Source organism: Panthera uncia, chromosome B1, assembly GCF_023721935.1.
Source record: "Panthera uncia isolate 11264 chromosome B1, Puncia_PCG_1.0, whole genome shotgun sequence".
In the NCBI taxonomy this organism is placed as follows: Eukaryota; Metazoa; Chordata; class Mammalia; order Carnivora; family Felidae; genus Panthera; species Panthera uncia.
This window is the reverse complement of record NC_064811.1, coordinates 139133982-139152510: the sequence shown is the minus strand read 5'-3', so window position 1 is coordinate 139152510 and position 18529 is coordinate 139133982. Positions and strand designations below refer to the sequence as shown.

The 18529-nt window shown below is 37.5% G+C and overlaps 1 protein-coding gene and 1 pseudogene across 4 annotated transcripts in view; both read right to left on the bottom strand.

Annotated features, from left to right (window-relative positions):
* KLHL2 (kelch like family member 2) overlaps positions 1 to 18529 on the bottom strand; it is a 116282-nt gene that overhangs the window by 19457 nt on the left and 78296 nt on the right. For 3 of the 4 annotated variants that reach the window (XM_049631287.1, XM_049631289.1, XM_049631290.1), the window contains 3 exons: positions 8224 to 8333; positions 1998 to 2114; positions 636 to 785 (listed from right to left, as the gene is read on the bottom strand). In XM_049631287.1, coding sequence (XP_049487244.1) covers positions 636 to 785; positions 1998 to 2114; positions 8224 to 8333 — 377 coding nt within the window. The remainder of the gene's footprint in view (positions 1 to 635; positions 786 to 1997; positions 2115 to 8223; positions 8334 to 18529) is intronic. The other variant, XM_049631288.1, reaches the window with a different exon arrangement.
* LOC125923536 (hsc70-interacting protein-like) lies at positions 10018 to 15853 on the bottom strand (annotated as a pseudogene).

The following is an 18529-nucleotide window of genomic DNA, read 5'->3' as shown; positions in this document are numbered from 1 at the left end:
TGAAGATGAAAAATGAGTACAAGAAATTGCAAACAGAGACAGAAATGAGGGGTTTTTCTGAAAGGAAAATTAAATCAGTGAAACATACATGGCTTCAACTAAAAAGATAAAGGTAGAATATGAACGTTGACACAAGGGAAATATGAACACTGGAGATCTGGGAGGACATATGGTGAACCTTGCACTGATGGCTACATAGGAAGTGTGAGTGCACCGTCAAAGAGTATACAACAGGGAATAGGAAGGAAATGTACTGAACAGGCTATTCATCAGCTTTAACTCTAATATGTAATTCTGAGAAACTACTTGGTCTTCAATTATTATCTATATGCACAGCTTCCAGAGAAATCTTTTTACCTACTCTGATTTTCCTTTCTACTCTAACTGAAGCTAATGAGACTCAGAAAGGAAAAAGATCAGTTGCCTTCTGTTCCAGAACAGTGACATCATGCGGTTTATAAAGATTAAATGAACCAAACAATCCCCACCCTCTACAGACAAACCCAACAGGGAAGTTGAGTTATATACACTACAGTGAATTTCCAGGCACATAAAAATTCCAGACGAGTAAAAGTATTAACAGCCTCACTATGGGCCTTTCAGATGAAATAATAAGTGTGAACAATAGATCCTACTTTGGGAAGGTTCATGGGTGTCCTCAGTCGGGTCCGGACACTCTTCATTAATATACGCTGCTCTGTCGGCAGCAAATGATACTTCATAGCTTCAATGAGGTAATCTTTGCAGGCACTGCTATTCTTGACCAATGCCTCCTCTTCAACCCTCTGTAAGAGAGAAGACACACCCCATGAGGGGAACAACTATTTCATGATAAAACGGACAAAGCAACAGAGTAAAGAAGAGGGAAAAAAGCAGTAACTATCCTCTCTGGTTCAGTCTTTCCCTTACAAAGGAACATTTATAAATATCACCAAGAGAAAAATAAATGAAGTCCAAAAATGCTCAAGTATCTGGTGTGCAGAGAAAAACATACGTATGCAACAAAAAGAAGAACTACAATCAAAATTATATACCTCAACATCGGCTACAGAATAATCTTTAGATCATACTATATTTGCCTATTTCTTATCTTTAAACATCAAGCCAAAGAGTAAGAAAAGAATTTAGACAATGAGTTCTTCAGGTAGAGTAGGCAATACTAATAAGCTAAAGACAATTTTTCAAACACAAAAAGGCAAATAAAATATCCAGAAGAAGGACTCAAAATATTCTATAACAATGTGCCTACACCACAACTAAATCTTGTACCTGCTATTCCTGACCTCAAATGCAGGACAGGTTTTTCTGTTCATTTTCTTAATAGTGGAGTATCAATGATTATACAGATCACAACAAATAATGAGGCTTCAAGAAATCCTAAAATGCTCAGACTGAATCTCTTAATAAAGAAGGTTTCCTTGGATGGCTCCAATTATAAAAATGTTGAAATGTTCCAAGTAGGATACTAATAATAAAAAAATAAATTCAAAGTTGTTCATAGACTGCTAAAGATCCATTTATTTCTACTTATTTCAAATATGGTGGTTTTCCTCACCTTAGAAACAAAGACAGAAACCCAATGCATGCCACTATAATACTATGAAGTCAAATTCAATGGTATTTGGGTCGCATGTCAAAACTCCATTTCTGCAGGGCAATCAGAAGAAGCTATCAAAGGGAAAGCACAGAAGATGCAGAGCAGGGACACAGAGCCACAGGTGCATTTATTTATGTGTAAATGACCATAAATACTGCCTCAATAAGTTCTAGTATCTGCTTGCCCACATCAGAAGTGGGGAGAAGTAAATTTCCAAGAATGGGGAGTGGTCTAAGTAAAGGAGCAGCTGCCGAGGACTGCAGGTGCCTTTATCATTCTCTGTCCTGCGCCCTGTGGTCTGCATTCTGCAGGTGTTATCACCGTGTTAACAGAGATCTCCATGCTGTCAGCCCAGTGACAAAGTGCTATGTGTATTCAGGTGTTGTGAATATGCTTTTACCTGAACTAAATATTCCCGAGGAAGCAAAGGTAACCGCACATGTTCCATCAGCCGTGCCATAAATTCCTGCCTTACATCCTTGTCATGGTTTACCCAAGCTATTACTGCTTCAAATACCTTGCAGAAAATGTGGGGAAAAGAAAATAAGTAATGAGTTATGTACCAAGGCATCTGAATAAAGTATGATGAGATTACATTTTATATACAACTCTTGCTAAGACATTCAAGTTTAATACATGGCTCAGGGGCACCTGGGTGGCTCAGTACTTAAAAAGTTATCCAATCTATTTCTTTTTTTTTTTCATTTGACAGAAGTACTTTTTTCCCCTGCTTTATTGAAATATAATTGACAGATAACATTGTATAAGTTTAAAGTGTTCATTGGTAGACTTGTACATTGTGAAATGATTGCCATCAAAGCTCTAGCTAACCCTTCCAACATGTCACATAATTACTTCTTTTTTTGTGGTGTGAACATTCAAGATCTATTCTCTTAGCAACTTTCAAGTATATAACGCAGTTTTATTAACTATAATCACCATACTATACATTCTCCAGAACTTATTCATCTTATAACGAGAAGTTTGTACCTCTTTGACCAACATCTCCCCATGTCTCTCACCCTCAACCTCATCTACCACCACTCTACTATGTTTCTGTGAGTTGTTTATTTAGATTCCACATATAAATGATACCATACAGTATTTGTCTTTCTCTGTCTTATTTCAATTAGCATAATGCCTTCAAGGTCCACACATGTTGTCACAAATGGCAGTATTTCCTCTTCTCTCATAGTTGAATAATATTCCTGTATATGTGTGTGTGTGTGATACTTCCTTATGCATTCATCCACTGAGGGACAACAGGCTGTTTCCAAATCTTGGCTATTATGAATAATGCTGCAATAAATCAATGCACATGCGAGTGCAGATGTCTCTTCAAGATTCTGTTTTCATTTGCTTTGGCTATATACCCAGAAGTGGCACTGTTGGATCATATGGTAGTTCTATTATTAATGTTGTAAGTACTTTTAGTACTTTTATGTATCTAGTATTTTTCATTTGGTATTAACTAAGCACTTAACCAAGTACATTATCTAATCTTCTTGAACTTAAGTGGTAGCTGTGATAATCAGATGATACGTGATCTAATTCACTGTTGATGACTTTTCTAAATTGAATTTGGTTCTATTTACTTGATTTAAATCTCAAGTCTCTTGCAATTCCTATCAAAATAACATCAGCATTCTTCACAGAGCTAGAACAAACAATCCTAACATTTAAATGGAACCAGAAAAGACCCCGAATAGCAAAAGCAATCTTGAAAAAGAAAACCAAAGCTGGAGGCATCACAATCCTTCAAGACGTATTACGAAGCTGTAATCATCAAGTCAGTATGGTACTAGCACAAAAACACACTCAGATCAATGGAACAGAATAGAAAACCCAGAAATGGACCCACAAACGTATGGCCAACTAATCTTTGACAAAGCAGGAAAGAATATCCAATGGAATAAAGACTGTCTCTTCAGCAAATGGTACTGCGAAAGCTGGACAGCGACATGCAGAAGAATGAACCTGGGCCACTTTCTTCTACCATACACAAAAATAAACTCGAAACGGATGAAAGACCCAAACATAAAATAAGAAGCCATCAAAACCCTCAACGAGAGAGCAGGCAAAACCTCTTTGACCTTGGCCACAGGAACTTCTTACTCAACATGTCTCCGGAGGCAAGGGAAACAAAAGCAAAAATGAACTACTGGGACCTCGTCAAAATAAAAAGCTTCTGCACAGCAAAGGAAACAATCAGCAAAACTAAAAGGCAACCAACTGACAGAATGGGAGAAGATATTTGCAAATGACATATCAGATAAAGGGTTAGCATCCAAACTCTATAAAGAATTTATCAAACTCAATACCCACAAAACAAATAATCCAGTGAAGACATGTGTAAAAGACATGAATAGACACTTCTCCAAAGAAGACATCCAGATGGCCAACAGACACATGAAGAAATGCTCAACATCACTCATCATCAGGAAAATACAAATCAAAACAATGAGATACCACCTCACACCTGTCAGAATGGCAAATATTTAACAACTGAGGCAATGACAGATGTTGGCAAGGATGCTGAGAAAGAGGATCTCTTTTGCACTGCTGGTGGGAATGCAAACTGGTATAGGCACTCTGGAAAACAGTATGGGGGCTCCTCAAAAAATTAAAAATAGAACTACCCTATGACCCAGCAATTGCACTACTAGGTATTTTTCCAAGGGATACAGGTATGCTGTTTTGAAGGGGCACATGCACCCCAATGTTTATAGCAGTGCTACCGACAGTAGTCAAAAGTTTGGAAAGAGCCCAAATGTCCATCGATGGATGAATGGATAAAGAAGATGTGGTATATATCTACTATGGAGTATTACGCGGCAATCAAAAAGAATGAAATTTTGCCATTTGGAACTACATGGATGGAACTAGAGGGTATTATGCTAAGCAAAATTAGTCACAGAAAGACAAATATCATAAGGCTTCATTCATATGAGGAATTTAAGATGCAAAACAGATGAACATAAGGGAAGGGAAGCAAAAATAATATAAAAACAGGGAGGGGGACAAAATATAAGAGACTCTTAAATATAGAGAACAAACAAAGGGTTACTGTGGAGAGGTTGTTGGAGGGGGAGGATAGGCTAAATGGGTAAGGGGCATTAAGGAATCTACTCCTGAAATCATTGTTGCACTATATGCTAACTAATTTGGATGTAAATTAAAAACTAAATTAATTAAAAAAATAAATTTCAAGTCTCTTTGGAATAAAGCACCCAAAATATTAAAGCAAAATGATGTTGTGGGATGAAAATCATATACCCTTATAAACAACTATTTTTGGCATTTCTTTAGATTTACAAATAGATGTGGACCATACACTTCTAAACTGAGGGTCTGCAAAATAGATGAACTTTCTTTTCTCACAATGGAATATGTTAAAATCTAATATTTGAATTTTTTCAAAAAATGAAATAAGATCATTACAAATTAACAACATAAACCTATGAGAAAGCTAATAAGCTAATATGAAGATAATAATTGACTACATAATTTCCTTCCAGACTGATGAACACATAATCAATAATTTTTAAAGTGTTGTAGAAAATGCTTAATGATGATAGTTAAGTTGATTACCAGGAACAAAAAATATTTATTTTGATACAGGAAAAGAGCGAGAAATTAAAAATAATCTACATTATAATGAACATGCCTCCTTAATTTATTTGGTCAGCAAGCACCTACCAAGTACCTCTATGTGTTGGCTGCTAGAAATGGAGGATCCTGTAAATTCTATCTACTATTTCTCAGCTCTGCTTTCTCTTCACCTGTTTATACCATCCTGAATCAGATCCAACTACTCACTGGTTTGACTTCAACATCCTATCTGTCCCTCACCCCATTTCTGGGGTTTTGTTCATTCAGCATATCACCACTGTGACAGGTGGTCTCCAAACTGGTCCCCTAATAAAGTACATCTCTCAGTATCCACATCTTATGCAGTAAACCTCCCACAGGGAATCTAAGCTGTCCCTGTGTAACCAAAAAAAAAAAAAAAAAAAAAATATATTGCAGATGCAGCACTGTGTGACTTCTGAAGCTGGGTCATAAGAAGCTTTTCTCATTCATTATGGTCTCTTGAAATGCTCATTTCAGGGGAAGCCAGATGTCATGTAAGAAGTCTGATTACTTGAGGTGCACCTGGATGGCTCAGTCGGTTAAGTAGCCAACTCTTGATTTCAGCTCAGGTCATGATCTCATGGTCCTTTGAGTTCAAGCCCCACGTCAGGCTCTGCACTGACAGCATGGAGTCTGCTTGGAATTCTCCCTCTCCCTCTCTCCCTGTCCCTCCCCTGTTCACTAATGCTCTCTCTCTCTCTTTCTCAAAATAAATAAACATTAAAAAGAAAAAATAAGTCTGATTACTTAAGATCAATCACCATGCTATGAGGAACCCAAGCTAGCCACAGAGAAGGAGGGTAGGGAAGGGGAGGGAGAAAGAGGTCAGAGGGAAGGGAGATACCAACCAAACTTCAGCCCAGGAGCCAGATAAGTGAATGAAGAAGCCATCATGGATATTCTGGATGGATGTCCAGACGGACTGAAACCCCAGCTATACGGCTAATTTGGTATCACGCTGGTATCTCCAGATATTCAAGCCAAGCCAGCTGAAGCCCCAGACACTACAGACTGTTCCTATATGCCCTGAATGAATTCTGCCCACAGAATTGTGAGCATAATAAAATGGTTATTGTTTTGTGTCACTACACTTTGCAGTGGCTTGTTATGCAGCAGTGGAAAATCAAAACAACCTTCATGACATTTCTATAATATAGGTATTACCATGGCATTCTCCTACCATTTAAAACCCTTTAAAGGCTTTTTGTTACAAGGATGATGTCAAGTTTCTTTAATACGGCTGAGAAGATATTTTATGTCATTTTCCCATCTTATCTCCCAGCATTCTGCCATACATATTCCAAACTCTAATCACAAAGAACCAACCTAATATAATTATTCTTTCATGCCTTTTTTACATTTATGTATTGTACCTCTTCCTGGAATGCCCTTCCCATTCCCACCCATCCCGACTTCCCTGGAAAACTCATAAACATTTTTAAAAACTTGGATCATAACTTTGGGAACAAGCTGATCTTGTTCCCATCCCTGGAATGATGTAATGTTCCTACAGTACCCTCTACAGCATTCTGTAGTCATCCATTTACCCCACTGGTTGTCCCTCCAGTGGAGTAAAGAGTTCTATTTTGTTAGTATTGCCATATCTGGGACTCCGTGACAGTGTCTGGTACAAAGTAGGCACTCAATATGCGTCTGTATGCGTCTGAATAGTGATGTTTTCCTCTCCCCTGTATTTCTAAAGTGCTAAGATTATACACCTAACAACCATTTACTGCATGTTTTTTCATATGGTATAGTAAATACGTCTTTTTGTGCCCAGGCAGGAATAAAGCTAAATTTCATACAACTTTAAATGTAAAGCATCAAGGGGGGCGCCTGGGTGGCTGAGTTTGTTAAGCACCTGACTCTTGATTTCGGCTCAGGTCATGGTCTCACAGTTCGAGAGTTTGAATCCTGCATCAGACCCTGCACTGACAGTGCGGAGTCTGCTTGGAATTCTCTCTCTCCCTCTCTCTGCCCCTCCCCTGCTCGTGCGCGTGTGCTCTCTCTCTCTCAAAATAAATAAATAAACTTAAAAAAAAAGTTTACATTTTTTTTTTTAATGTTTTATTTATTCTTGAGAGAGAGAGAGACAGAGCATGAGCGGTAGAGAGGCAGAGCAAGAGAGGGACACAGAATCAGAAGCAGGCTCCAGGCTCTGAGCTGTCAGCACAGAGCCCAGTGGAGGGCTTGAACTCACAATCCGTGAGATCATGACCTGAGCTGAAGTCAGATGCTCAACTGACTGAGCCCCTAGGCACCCCTTTAAAAAATGTTTTAAATGTAAAGCATCGAAAGAAAGAAAGTTTCACTTCCTTCAAACTTTCACAAGCTTTTGTGCCCTGATTCCCATAGGATACAATACCTATCCAAAGAATAAAACTCACTAAGAGAAGATTCTTCATCAACAGGAAAGGTACAGGTGGCTGACATAGTTAAGCTCAAAATGTGGAGAGATCGGAGGCTACAACCAGACAAAGCAGTTGCACAGTGCTCTGGAAGGGAGGAGGGAAGCACTGGGCTGGGCAGAGTATAAGTAGTAGGAGATCAGTCTAAAGAGCATGGTCACGAATGTTCAGTCTAGAACAAGCTAAACTTTATTAGCCCTGGTAACTTCCACCAACACACATGATGGTGAAATTACTTTGGTCTGAGAAATACTGCATTTAGATCACAATTTTTACAGACATCTAGCTGTGGGAAGAAACCTAGCACCCATAAGGGCTTATTTCAGTTTAATGTGTTCAAGCACTTGCTGTGGGGTCAAGTACAAAACTCTAATGTCTAGCAATTTAGGGAACTTCCTATGGAGTGAAGAAACACACCAATTTGCACAGATAATCAAGTTGACTAACTGAGTTTTTAATACCTTACAGATCAAAGGTCACTGGCTATCACTACACATATAGGATTACAAAGTTACAAAACAAAGTGAAATAAAGAAAGGAAAAATATTACATCACTATATACTAGGAAAAAAATTTTTTCCTTACCTTCTCTTCTGAAGAAATGGTAAGTTTGTCGCTTGAGATTAAGCTGCACACTTGTTCAATGCCAAGATTGAGAAATTCTTCACTAAGGACAACATCTGCAAAATGCTGCTCTGTTTGGAGGTTAAAAATAAAATCCATTAACACCAACATTCCATTATCCAGCTTCAAGCTGCTTTAAAAAAGAAGAGGTTTTTCTAAATCTAACCTAAGAATGAAAAGAACAAATTACTTCCTCAAAGCAAGAACTAACAAAGCCCAAACAAACTCACCTGGGGAAGTGGTCTCTACTTGAATAACAAAGCAGAAGCATGAGCAGAAAGGCTGCCTTATCACATACTCAGCTGAATCACTTATGTTTTATGTTGGTATTTTAAACATGTATTCCTTACACAGTAATAAGACTACCAGTATTTAAATCAGTAAAACCTTTTGATTACATAAATCAGAAAAATATATGGCATTATATACTAACACATTTGAATGTATTATGTAAAACTTTAGAGGGTTCTAGAACATAATGGAGGAAGGATGGAAACCTGCTTTACTTGAAAACTTTAAACAAAGAAATTTTAAATGCCAGTTTGAATATATGACCATCATTTAAAAAACAGAATTGATTTATAATATAGATAACTCTGGATTCTATGGCAGTTTATCTGGGGATGAAATCACACTATTTTTTACTTTCAACCCCTTTCCAAAAACTAGTAAAATTAGTAATTCTTAAAATACTAAAAAAACCTTTCTTTGATTTCAATGATAAAATATTCCCACTTCTCCAAAGGGGGCAAAAAAAAACTATTAGTATAATCAATGACTTTACAACTTTAAGAATAAGTCATCTACAAAGTAACCTTTCCTGAAACTCCAGCTCTCATTTATAAGACATGAGCTCACAAGGAAATGTGGCACTTTGGAGTCAGACACACCAAGGTTAAATCAGAGCTCTGTCACGTACTAACTTGGAAAACCTTGGGCAAGTTATGTCATTTCTCTAAGCCTTGGTTTCCTCATCTATAAAAGGAGAATAATAATACCTTACGTAATAAGACTGCTGTGAGGATTAAATGAACTAAGCACCTAGCACTGTGGCACAGTAGAGAGTAAGGATTTAATAGTATAGCTCTTAAGTGTATTGTAATCCCTAAGTTCTAAGGTAAACCTAGGTATTTTCTAGGTCTTCACAATTAACCATATTCTAATAGTAATTTTGTTAAAAGGCTTCCTTAGGTGAAATAAAGACTTATCTCAAATGTATTTCAACATACCACAGAAACGATTAGTTGGCTTCCGTTTCAGAAACACTTCAAAATCTGGATTTACATAAACCCTATAACTATTCACTTTACAAAAGATTCCTTACAAAATCACTTTAAAAATGATAAGCAGCTCTAGGATAATTATAGAATGATGTGGATTTACAAATAATCTGACACACAATTTTTTTCTGTTGGAAAAAGTTTATTTTATCTTTTTAATTTATTTTTTATTAGAGTTGACAATATTAATATTAGTTTCAGGTGTATAACACAGTGATTCAACAATTCTATACATTATGCAGTACTCACCAAGGAAAGTATAGTTACCATCTGCCATCATGCAGTTATTACACTATTACTGAGTATATTTCCAATTTGAACTTTTCATCCCTATGACTTATTTATTTTGTAACTGCAAGTTTGTACCTCTTAATCCCCTTCAACTATTTCACCCATCCATCTATCTTTTTACCTCTGGCAACCACCAGTTTGTTCTCTGTATTCAAGAGACTGTTTCCAGACTTATGTGTGTGGATTTTGTGTTTTTTAGATTCTGTATGTTAAGTGAAATCATATGGTTTTTGTTTTTCTCTGAGAAAGGGCCATCCATATTATTGCAAGTGGCAAGATTTCATTCTTTTCCATGGCTGAGTCACATTCATTGTATCCATATACTACTTGTTCTTTATCCATTCATCTATCAATAGATACTTGGGCTGCTTCCATATCTTGGCTATTGTAAACAGTGCTGCAATAAACATCGGGGGGGGGGGGGGGGGGGGCATATAGTTTTGTTTTGCCACAATAAACCTAAGGTTGCATATATCTTTTCAAATTGGTGGTTCGTTTTCTTTAGGTAAATATCCAGCAGTGGAATTACTGGATCAAATAACATTTCTATCTTTAATTTTTGAGAAACCTCCCTACTGTTTTCCACAGTGGCTGCAAGTATTTACATTCCCACCAGCGTGCACTCAAAACACCTTTTCTCCACATCCTTGCCAACATTTGCGTTTCATTTCTTTTCTTTTGAATACTAGTCATTGTGACCGGTGTGAGATGATATCTCTTCATGGTTTTGATTTGTATTTCCCTGATGATTAGTGATGTTGAACAAGCACTTTTTTATGTGTCTGTTGGTTATCTGTATGCCTTCTTTGGAAAACTGCCTATTCAGGTCCTCTGTCCATTTTTAAAACAGATTATTTGGTTTTTTTGTTACAGAGTTATAGGAGTTATTTTTTTTGTTTATTTATTTATTTTGAGAGACAGAGAGAGAAAAAGAGAGAGAGAGCAAGCAAGCAGGGGAGGGGCAGAGAGAGAGGAAGAGAATCCTAAGCAGGGTCTGCACCATCAACGCAGAACCTGACACTGGGCTTGAACTCACAAACTGCGAGATCATAACTTGAGCTGCAGTCAGACATTTAACTGACTGAGCCCCCAGGTGTTCCATGAGTTCTTTATATGTTTTTCATATTAACCCTTTTTAGGATACAGTATTTGCCAACATCTTCTCCCATTCAGTAGGTTGCCATTCTTTTTTTTTTTTTTTTTTATGGTTTCTCTCACTGTGTAAATGTTTTTAGTTTGATGTAATTCTGGTATTTCATTTTTGCTTTTGTTTCTCCTTGTCTGAGAAGACATATCCAGCAAAACGTTGTGAAAGCTGATGTCAAAGAGAGTATTGCTTATGTTTTCTTTTAGGAGTTTTACGGTTTCAGGCCTTACATTTAGTTCTTTAATCCATTTTGAGTTTACTTTTGTGTATGGCTTAATGAAATTCCAGTTACACTCTTTTGCATGTAACTGTCCAGTTTTCCCAGCACCATTTATCAAAAAGACTATCTTTTCCCTAATGTATATTCTTGCCTCCTTTGTCATAGATTAATCGACCATGTTATTTTGGGGCTCCCAATTCTGTTCCATTGGCCTAAATGTCAATTTTTATGCCAGTACTGCCCTCTTTTGATTATTATACTTTTGTAATATAGTTTGAAATGAGAAAGTGTGATGCCTCCATTTTTGTTCTTTTTTTCCAGTCTGAAACCATAGTTTATTTTTAATGTAGCTAGAAATCCAATAACTGTATATTTTTAAGCAGAAAAAAACTCCTTTACTTTTCTTTCTTTCAGCATTGCTAGCATAAGAAAAAAAACACTTCTGGTTTAGAAATGATACTGAGTTTCTATGAAAATGAAGGTACTTCGTATTTGTGGAAATTAAAAGCACAGGACACATTTTCAGAAGACCACAAATTTTACTTTTACCCCTTTATGGTAATATTTGAAATGTTAGAATGTACTTAGCTAATATATAATTAAGTAAATTAAATAAGGGACCCCAAAAGGAACTGGTCTTCTTGAGTTATTCACAGCACACATTAGAAATTTTTAGAGAGAACACACATTAACAACAACAAAAAAACACTGACAAGCCCAAATGCAAATTTATATGCTGAGTATTTTTAAAGGGTTTAAAAAGCATGTTAGCAGACAGCCTTTTCTCACTTATACAACAGATGCATTTCTATCTGCTTGTGCACAGCAAAGGGTGAGAACCTGAATCAACTTACTTATGACTTCAGAAATGTGCTATTTCAGAAATGTATTCCATGGAATTTTATTCACTGCTCCTATCACTGTCTCTTCAAATAAGCAAAGTACAGAGGCTTTTATCCCTTGAAACTGTTTTTAAACATCAGCACTTTAAATTGAAAGATAGGAGGAAACTTAGCAATTCCTGGTACCGCGCCTGGACTTAGTCTTAATAAATGTAAGAGGTGAAATGTGCAACAGAAAATCTATCATTTCTTTATTCTTGAAGGAGAAGGAGGGAGAAACAGGAGAGACGGAGGTACAGTGTAATATTTAAGAGCTGAATAGGAGCACAATGACTCATAATACCATCAACTCCACATTGAAGAACCATGGAACTCATCAATTTTATAATTCATGCTGAACCACAAGTTCGGTTCCCTTCTATGTATATCAATGAATTCAAACCTCATGCTCTCCAAAATATGAAGATGAATAATGGAAGATAAACTCCAACTATAACAGATATTTCATAAGTAGAAGGCTAAACACCAAAGGGAATCCCTCTTAGAGAGCCAAAGCATAAAAGACTCTTAAAAACTGAGAACAAACTGAGGGCTGATGGGGGGTGGGAGGGAGGGGAGGGTGGGTGATGGGTATTGAGGAGGGCACCTTTTGGGATGAGCACTGGGTGTTGTATGGAAACCAATCTGACAATAAATTTCATATATTGAAAAACAAAAAAAACAAAGGGAATCCCTCTTTCCAACATCTTTTGATATGGTAACATTTCACTGAGGGGGAAACCTAACACTTAACTATGAAATCTTTTGGTCAAGTAAGAAATTACAACTGCTTACATAATCACTATATGTATTACATATTAAATTAAACCCAGCATTACCTATGCTTGCATAATTATGCTGTGAATGATGATAGCAGTGATGATGCCACCAAAAAAAAGGACTACTTTTAACCCCAAAAAAGTAAGGGTGGGCAGCGGGGGAGGGGAGGTGACAACAAGTAGAAAGCACACAAAGAGATGGGCATTTTCTGACCAGGAAAGGTCATTCTAAACACAGAAATCTAAAAAGAAAAGTATTCCCCTGTGTGGAAATAATGTGAAACATTTATTTTCTGTATCAGACAAGAACACAACTAAGAAATCCAACCCTACTGCAGCATTATAAAAATCATGCCCTCACCAGTGTAAGCGTAAATGCATCTGCACAAGGGCAACGCCACATAAAAGGAGCAAGGTTGCTGCTGTTCTGCCAGTACTTCCGGCCCCTACCCAGGTCCTACTGCAATACTGGTGGTCCCAAAGGTTTTATTGAAATAAATCATGTTTAAAAAATAAAGCACTTAAAAAGACAAGTCAAAATGCCTCAGTAATCATATATCCAACTCAAACTGCATCTATTTAAATGTTATATTTGCCTCCTGCTAATAAACCTCTATTTCACTCAAGCTGAGCAGTAAATCTTCCATACTGAAAAGTATCTTCCTTGCCCAATTAACCCAAAGGGAAAAAACTGAAATCATTAGTAAAGAAAAACGTAGGGGTTAACACCCCCTTTTAATATGTTTTAAAATATTTTTAAGGTTGAAAAAGTGTTTAAAGTTTGTAATTCCCAGTAGGAAATCATTATCTGAATGAACCCAATGGCAAGCCACGGTAAAATGTTTCAGTTGCATGCGAGGCAGAAGGGTAGGGATTATCTTCACAGCACCCCAGCTTTCTCCATGAGAAGGTCAGAGGGACGCTGACTCCTTCTCCTCCAGGGTTTGTATTATTGCAGCATCCAATAGGTGGTCTACATTGCTTTTCCTTCAGCAAGGGCTTTATTTGTCAGAAGGGCACTATGCCCGACCTCCAAATTTGGCTGACAATTTACCCATGAGATTCATAACATTTGGGTTGCTCTGATATCCAGACATATTTGCTGGGTTCTGGGCCACATCCTGGAAGGCCACCATAACTTCTGGATACTGCATGGCTTCTGGGTCACTGAGAATTTCATGGAGCCCAGGCATTCCTGCCATTCCAGGCATTCCTTGAGGAAAATTACCAGGCATTAAGAAGAAAGTTATCCGGGAAAGAGCCATAGTGAGCTCCTGATTGTCCTCTGGCTTCTTCCTCCCTCTGGGCTCTCTCATGTTCTTCCAGAGCCTTCTTAACCCTTTCTATTCTTTCTTTGATCTCTTGCTCTTTCAGTTTTTGCTCATACTTTGTTCGATATTCAGCAATTTTCTGGGCCCTTGGTTGAACTTCTTTCAGCATTGCACTAGCATCTTCATCATAATCCAGTTTACAAGTAAGGGCAAGATCATGTAGTCCAGAAGTCTGTGGTGCTTTCCCTCACCACTTGTAAGGCTGAGCTGAATCAGGATTTATTTCAATAGCTCTATCACAGTCTCGGATGGCAGCATTTGGCTTCTGTAATTTGATGAAGACACTGGCTCTCTTGACATACAGAACAGCCAAGCGAGGATTCAGCTTGATGGCATCTGTGAACAAGTCAATGGCTTTCTGTAGTTCACCATCATTCAGGGCATCAATGGCAGCCACCGTTCTATCATTTGCCTGATCCATCATTTCCTCAGTTATCTCTATATTTTCATCCCCCATTTCTTGAGGGGCATCAGTATCCGGTTCAATCACACCACCATTGTCAATTTCTAGATCATTTTCCTCACTTGAAGGTTCATCTGTCTTTGTTTTCCTCTGCCTTCTCACTGTGTTTTCTTCCTCGATATGGTCTTCTCATTTAGTTTTATGGGTAGCAGGTGCTCCACTCACTCATGGAAAACACATTTCCTCAGTGTGTAGAACCCTCGGGTCCTGCTTACACATTTTCACAAAGGCCCCAAAGCTTCCTCACTTAGCGGGGTCCATGGTCCATGGTCCAGAGGTGGCAGGCGGTGGGCACGACTAAGGTTGTGGCTGATTCCAGGCGTGGGTACTAGCTCTGCATGACCATGTGGAAGGAAGCTGTTCTTCTTTCTTAAGAAGGATTGCTTTGGCTATTTGGAGTCCTTTGTGATTCCATAAAATTTTTAGGAATTTTTTTTTTCTATTTGTTGAACAATACCACTGGCATTCTGATACGGACTGTACTGAATCTATAGGTAGCTTTGGATGGTATGGACATTTTGATAATATTAATTCTTCTGATTCACGAACACAGGATGTCATTCCATTTATTTGTATCTTTTTCAATTTCTTTCATCTAAGTCTTGCAGTTTTCAATGTACAGATCTTTCACCTCTTTGGTTAAATTTATTCCTAAGTATTTTGTTGTTTTTGATGCTATTACAAACGGGATTGTTTATCTGTTTTTCAGATATTTCATTGTTAGCATACAGAAAGTCAAGTTTGTGTGTTGATTTTGTATCACATAACTTCACTGAATTTGTTGATTAGTTCTAAGTTGTTTTTTTTTTTTATGGAATCTTAGGATTTTCTATATATATGAGATCATATCATCTGCAAAGACAATTTTACTTCTTCATTTCCAATTCAATACCTGTTATTTCTCTCTCTTGCCTGATTGCTTGGCTAGGACTTCCAGTACTATGGTGAATAGGAGTGGTAAGAGTGGGCATCCTTGTCTTGTTCCTGATCTTGAAGGAAAACTTTTCAGCTCTTTCACTGCTGAGTATGATGTTAGCTATGTGTTTGTCATACATGACCTTTACTATATTAAGGTTTAATATATTAAGGTATGCTCCTTCTATACCTAATTTGTTGAGAGTTTGTCTCATGGAAGGATGCTGTATTTTGTCAAATACTTTTTCAGCATCTGAGATGATCACATCATTTTTATCCTTCATTCTATTCATGTGTTGTACCACATGTATTGATTTGCAGATGTTGAACTATGTTTGAATCCTCTGGATAAATCTCATTTGATCATGATGTATGATTCTTCTAATGAGCTGTTGAAATCAGTTTGCTAATATTTCAATGGGAACTTTTGCATCTATATTCATCAGTGATACCGGGCTATAGCTTTCTCATTCTCTGGAAGAACATGAGAGAGTCCAGAGGAAGGAAAAAGCCAGAGGACAATCAGGAGCTCACTATGGCTCTCTCCCAGGTGGCTTTCCTCAGAATGCCTGGAAGAACAGGAATGCCTGGGCTCAATGAAATTCTCAGACAGTATTCTCAGATAATGTCCTTATCTGGCTTTGGTAGTTTTAACCCTTGCAAAATGAGTTTGGGAATATTCCCTCCTCTTCTATGTTTTGGAAGAATTGGAGGATTCGTGCTAATTCTTTAAATGTTTGATAGCATTCATCAGTGAAGCCATATGGTCATGGACTTTTCTTTTGGGGAGTTTTTGATTACTGATTTGTCTTTGATTTTTGACTGCTTTATTATAATGTGTCTTGAAGAAAATTTCTTTAAGTTGATTTTGTTTGGTGTCCTACAAAAGCTTCATGAACTTAAATTAAATATCCAAATCTTCATCCAGATTCGGGTAGTTCTCAGCCATTATTTCTTTAAATAAACTTTCTGCCCCTTCTCCCTTTCTTCTCCTTCTCAACTACAGTGATTCACCAGTTGGTCCTTTTGATGGTCTCTCATAGATCATGTATTCTTGCATTCTTTTTCCCTTGTTCTCCTCAGACTAGATAGTTTCAAACTTCCTGTCTTCAATTTCACGGGTTCTTTCTTCTGCTTGATCAAGTCTGTTGTTGTTGCTCTCCACTGCATTTTTCATTTCATTCACTGAATTCTTCAGCTCCAAAACTTTTTTTTATGATTTCTTTTTGTTAAACTTTTCATTTTATTCATGTATTGTTTTCCTGAAATCACTGAAGTATCTGTGTTTTCTTGTAGCTCATTGAGTTTTCTTAAAACAGCTACTTTGAATTCTTTATCAGGAAAATCACAGATCTCAATGTTTTTGGGTTTGGTTATGGGAAGATTGCTATAATCTTTTGGTGGTGTCATGTTATCTTGATTTTTCATGTTTCTTGGCGTTGTGTGCTGCTGTCTTTACATCTGAAGTGCAATCATCTCCTCCAATCTTAACTGGAGTAATACCTTCTTTCAGCCCTGCTAGAGATTCCGAGGATAATCTTAAAAGCAAAAAAGGGAGGGGGGGGGGACCTTGTAACACACAAGGGAGTTCCCATAAGGCTATCAAGGAGATTTCTCAGCAAAAACCGTATGGGCTAGGAGAGAGTGGGATGATCTATTCAAGGTGCTGAGAGAAAACAAACACAAAAAAAACTGCCAACCAAGAATATTTGGCAAAGTTGTCCTTCATAAATGTAGGAGAAATACTTTCCCAGATAAAAAAGCTAAGGTAATTCACCATCACTAGACCTGCCTTAGTAATGCTGACAGGGGTGCCTGGGTGGCTCAGTCAGTTAGTTGAGTGTCTGACTTTGACTCAGGTCATGATCTTGTAGTTTGTGAGTTAGAGCCTTGCATCAGGCTCTGTGCTGACAGCTCAGAGCCTAGAGTCTGCTTCAGATTCTGTGTCTCTCTCTCTCTCTCTCCCAAAAATAAACTTTAAAAAAAAGAAATGTTGACAGGAGTTCATCAAGCTGAAATGAAAAGATCCTAATTATTAATAATATGAAAACATATGGAAATATGCAACACTATGTTCATGGATAGATACAGAATATTTGTTGTTGGGGGTGGTGGGGCAAAAACAAGGGATGTCTTATGCCACTGTGATAAAAAAAAAAAGGTTTCAGGGGCACCTGGGTGACTCAGTGGGTTAAGCATCTGACTCTTAATTTTGGCTCAGAGCATGATGCCGCAGTGTGTGGGTTTGAGCCCTGCATCAGTCTCTGCACTGACAGTGTGGAGCCTGATTGAGATTTTCTCTCTCTCTCTCTCTCTCTCTCTCCCTGCCCTTCACCTGCTTGTGCTTTTTCTTTCAAATTAAACTTAAAAAAAAAAAAGGTTTTTAATCATATGAAAATATTAATGATTAAAATTTTTAAAACAAAGAAAAAAAAACCAAAATATTCTCAAACTAGGCCTAGTTTTCTTCCCCAATAAGAAAGAAAAGCATTGCTATAGACAATCGATGTATTTTACTGTCTTGACTTCAGTGGACAAATGCTGTCCTAAGAAAAAAACAACTGCTTACCCTCCTCATCCTGGGCCACTGCCCCACTTTGCTGGCCTTTATGCCAAACTTCTTTAGGGCAGATCTTAATAATGAAGCCTCTGTATTTTGATTCACACTCACGTCTTTATCTGTTGTAACACAGCCTTTGGCCCATCCTTCTTCCCCTGAATTTGTTCTTTGGAAGTCCTTTTCTTGAGATTAAAACTTCTCAACCCCTGCACAGTGTTTAACCCTAAGGTCACTCTCTCCCAGTCTGGATTCTATTAATACTTTTTTGAAAAAAAATTTTAAAAGATTTTATTTTTTTAACTAATCTCTATACCCAACATGTGAGTTCAAGCCTGAACTCATAACCCCAAGAACAAGAGTCACATGCTCTACGAACTGAGCCAGCCAGGTGCCCCTCTAA